Genomic DNA, 4,914 nt, shown 5'->3' on the forward strand with positions numbered 1-4,914 from the left:
AAACCAATGAATCACATATAAACCGGGTTATCATAAACTAAATAAGAAATCTAATTTTTTTTTTTTTGTCAACAAGTAAGAAATCTAAATAATCTTACTTATCATATAGTATATATATATTGAAATAATATCATTGAATTATTTTTAATCAATTCAAATAATATTATATATTACTTATCAAATATGAACATATATCAAATGTAAATAATGTTGAACAATAAAATTATTAATTTTACACAATATTGACATCAAATATTAAAATAAAATAATATATTAACTTATATATGACTAAATAAAATGGTTGTTATTGATAAAAATGAGTAAACAACAAAAAAACATAACTATCAAATATTCAAAAAAGAAAAGAAAAGGAAGAAAATAACCCCAGCTAACTAAACATTTTATCAAATAAATTAGTACAGCACAATAAATATTTTCTTGTTGCCTTTTCTTGTAATTTCGACAAAACATCACATCTCTTAGGAGTGTTATTGGTTTATATATTTTGATTGATTTAGAAATCCATATAGTATTTATAAAACCAAGTAAAATATACAAATCCGGAGATTTTCCTTCGGATTTGAATCTTTGTATTTTTAACAAAAAAATTCAAACAAATCCATTCAAATCTATTATAAAATCAAATATATTAGTAAATCCGTAGGATTGAATAACAATATAAAATTTATGAATCATTAAACCAATAACATATGATTTCAATACAGATTTTAAAATCATAGAATCAATAATACTAGATTTAGTTCGGATTTTCAAATCCATTAAAATACAACCAACAATAACCCCTAGCTATCTCACGTAGCTCTCTCCAAGTCTTCAATATATAATGCCACTTCATCTTCTCTTTTCTCGAAACATAACTTTTACCTCTTCTCTCTCTACTTCTTGTATTAATCTCAAAGTACGAAGCTATGGCCTCAAAATCCATCGTCGTTTTCCTCTTCCTCGCTGTCATAGCTTCCTCCGTAATAGCTCAGGCTCCGGGACCATCTCCAACAAGATCTCCTCTTCCCGCCACTCCTCCAATATCACAGCCTCCAAGAACCGCCGCACCAACTACATCACGCGCCAGCACTCCGCCGCCCTCCGTCACTCCCACGGCAGCTCCCACCTCCCCTCCGGTTGGTTCACCCACCTCCACCGTCGCTTCACCGCCGGCTCCTCCGACATCTGTTACCCCCGATGGAGCGCCTGCCGCAAATGCTCCTTCATGCCCGACCGAATCTACTCCTGCTAACGAGAATAACGCGGCTGCACTCTCCGCCGGGTCTTTTACGGGATTTGTATTCGTCGCTACTTTGTTACTGTAGTATGGTGTTTTAAATTGGTTTGTTACGGATTTTTTGTTCATCTTCGGTCGTTTTGTATTTTTGTTTATTATTGAGAATTCGAGATTTTAGTGATGGACGGTAGTTATTCCATCAACTTATGTCTTAATAGTTTGTTTAGAAATAAATTTGTGTTATCGTTTGATTATTGCACCTTGATTTGAATTCTTATAGTGATGTGCCGTGGTTATACCGAATTCGAAATTGTTGGATTTAAGTTTAATTGAATATGATTAGTGATTTACCCTGTTGAAAAAGGTGTTCAGTAGTGGTGAGGTCAGCAACGTGCGTAGAGCTGTAAACTGGGCTAGTTCACGTTCTTTAGCTCATATCCATTTGTCCATTTATTGGTTGTGGTTAGAGAATGATCATGTCCATTAAATACCTTGTCCATTATTGACCAAATCCATCATTCCCCATGTTTACATGAACTGCCATAGAATCCAAAATAAATTTCAATTTATAAGCCTACAAATACAAATACAAGTCCATAAAACCAAATTGATTTTGTTGTTCCGACGGAAAAATTCGATTTTCCAATTTTGGCGGGAAAACTTGATTTTGCGGTTTTAGCGAAAAACTCGATTTTGCGGTTTTGACGGAAAATTTTGATTTTCCAATTTTGGCAGAATAACTCGATTTTCTGATTTTAGCGGAAAACCTCGATTTTACGGATTTAACAAAACAACTCGATTTTCTAATTTTGGCAGGAAAACTCGATTTGCTGATTTTAGCAGAAAACCTCGATTTTACGGTTTAACAGAAAAACTTGATTTTTCAATTTTGACTGGAAAACTCGATTTTACGGTTTAACATAAAAACTCAATTCTCCTATTTTGACCGGAAAATTCGATTTTGTGATTTTAGCGGAAAAACTCGATTTTGCTGTTTTTGCGGAAAAAACTGATTTTCCGATTTTTGTGCGAAACCCGATATTAAGATTTTAGTGGGAAAACTTGATTTTCCGATTTTGATGGAAAGATTCGATTTTGCGGTTTTAGCGGAAAACTTGATTTTACGGCTTTGGCGGAAAAACTTGATATTAAGATTTTAGCAGAAAAACTCAATTTTACGGTTTTAGCGAGAAAACTCAAATTTTAGAAACCCTAGTTTTTTGTGACTATTGGATTGACCACGTCTACATAGTCTAAACCCACTATCGCCCATTACCTATTGGTCTTGTGATTTTTGTCCATTTATAATTCAGATGAACAAATAGATGCCACCAAAATAGATTCATTTGTATTTGGACATGCGCAACCAATGATCAATCCGCCCATTTTGCAGCTATACGTGTGCGTGTCCAGAGACACCTGTCGTCGTATCTAAGAACGGTGGATTTGTTGTTTATCGGTAGTGGAATGAACAGCTCGTATCTACGAACGGTGGATTTGTTGTTTATCGGTAGTGGAATGAACAGCTCGTTGATCTCTGTCCGGTTCTTTTTTAACTTTAACTCTTTTAATTTCATTATAAAATGTAGGTATCTTGTGGAGACAACTGTTAGAATTATAAAAAAAATAGAAGCAGGGTTCTATTTGCTCAGCCATGTGGGCTTCTCCGTAGTATATTAACCAATTTGGGCAAAGAGGAGCGGTAAAAACATGTTTTTATAAGTGAAATAAAAGGATAAAGAAGCAGAATGAAATGCGTTTCCTATAGAAGGTAGACAAAAATACCATCATTTTCAGTTATAGCAATCGCGAGAATACTGTATTCTTTGTATCCTTGTCTTTCGTCCAAAACGAACAAGTGTTAAAAAAGATTAGGAAGAAAAGGCAAAACAAAGTAGATAAAATTGTTCTGTTTAAAAAGAAAAGCTGGAGAACATTGCATCCAATAGCTGCAAATAATATTTGCATATGATATTAAAAAAATTAAGACTAGTACTCAAAAGTTATACTATAAAATTAAGTGTGACATGCGCTTTACACGGAATAATCATCTTAATAAATTATTTTTAGAAAGATTTACATCGTATGACACTTTTTTACTTTTTATTTTTACTCTAAGACACTTCTATTTAGTAGAGCACTTTTCTTTAAAGAACATATGGATAATATTGTGAATTCAACTCTAACCATAACTAATTTAATAAGTATGACACCAACTGACCATTACACTAACTAAATATGATATTTTTTTTTGGGTGGGATTTAATATTAGCCTTTGATTCTCTTTACTAATCCAGTGGCCATGATTCAGTCGAAAAAAGCTAAATATGACACATATCCACCACCACATTATGACCATTGGATCTATTGATATATATATAATTTCAGTGGTCCAGATTTCATCTCCAACTAAATCAATTCTTTGTTTTTTTCTTCTCATCCTCTCTATTTTCTCTTATTTTCTCCGACCATTGTATCTTCTCCGGTGAAGGTTTTACTCTTTGATTAGTGACAAATTTAAACACAAACAAATGAATTCTCTCACAAAAAACCATTTGGATTTGGAGTGTGTAAATGTGACGTCGAAAATGTAGACAACAATGACGTTGACGACAATAGAGACGCTGTCGTAGACGTATACGACAGCGACGATGGAGACATCGACCACATCAATCTAGACGACGAGCAACCCTCTAATGAACCAAAGAAGACAACTTTTTTTTTTGTTTTTTCTCCTTCTGTTGACGAAATATAATGGATTATCTCAAACACATACATGTTCTTATACACATATATGCTTATATTTTGTTGTACACATGACACTATTGTATTAGTGTACAAATGTGCAACTATGTGTGTTGTTTAAATGCATACTAAAATTATATGAAATTACTGTGTACATTAAATTTATCTCAGCTTAGACTGTATTTGGACATCCAAAATTCTCAAAGCTGGAAAATAATTTAGAATTTATCGTTTGTGTACACTTTACATCTGTCTAACATACAATCCATTTATAAACGACCACTTTGTTGATACATATGTACATAAATATTTGTACATGACCATAACTATCTATGTGTACAACTGAAATCTGGTATGTTTGTTGTCCAAATGCATACTAAAATTATATGAAATTATTGTGCACATTAAATTTAGGGAAAATTGGAAATATGCAACAAAAAAACTAGTATATTGTCCCTATGCCGTAATATGAATTAGAAGTTTTCCACTTAGCATAATTTTTTATGTAAACCCAATTAAGTCCCTAATCTAAGCTTAAAACGTTTTCTTTTGTAAAATTAATTGTTAAAAAAAAAGTTAAAAGTTAAAAAAAAAACAGAAGGTAAATAAACAAAAGGGGATAATCCCAAATCGTGATTTAGAACCCTAATTTCGTCTTCTCCTTTGGCGATAGAGAACAAAAGACGATTTGAAGTCATCGGCGTGTCAGAGCTTGCCGTCACCGGTGTTCCTTCTGCCCGCTAGGACTCCAGTGGTGTTCTTCTTCTTCTTCTTAATCGCAGTCTCAGAAACCACGTCTCACTTCGCATCTCGTTCTCAAGTAACTCGCCGAACACCACTGAAGCTCGAACCTCACCGATAACCGAAGCTCGTGCCTCTCCGATCTGGAATATACTCTCTCAGCTCTATTTCAAGCAAACCAATCGAGA

The 4,914-nt window shown here is 33.5% G+C and overlaps 1 protein-coding gene across 1 annotated transcript; it reads left to right on the top strand.

Moving 5' to 3' along the window:
• Positions 1–860: 860 nt before the first annotated feature.
• Positions 861–1,491, top strand: LOC106316855 (classical arabinogalactan protein 10-like). The gene has a single exon (XM_013754722.1). The coding sequence runs from the start codon at positions 930–932 to the stop codon at positions 1,326–1,328; it is 399 nt and encodes a 132-aa protein (XP_013610176.1). The 5' UTR covers positions 861–929; the 3' UTR covers positions 1,329–1,491.
• The last annotated feature ends 3,423 nt before the right edge of the window (positions 1,492–4,914 follow it).

This window comes from Brassica oleracea, chromosome C9, assembly GCF_000695525.1.
Source record: "Brassica oleracea var. oleracea cultivar TO1000 chromosome C9, BOL, whole genome shotgun sequence".
Lineage (NCBI taxonomy): Eukaryota > Viridiplantae > Streptophyta > Magnoliopsida > Brassicales > Brassicaceae > Brassica > Brassica oleracea.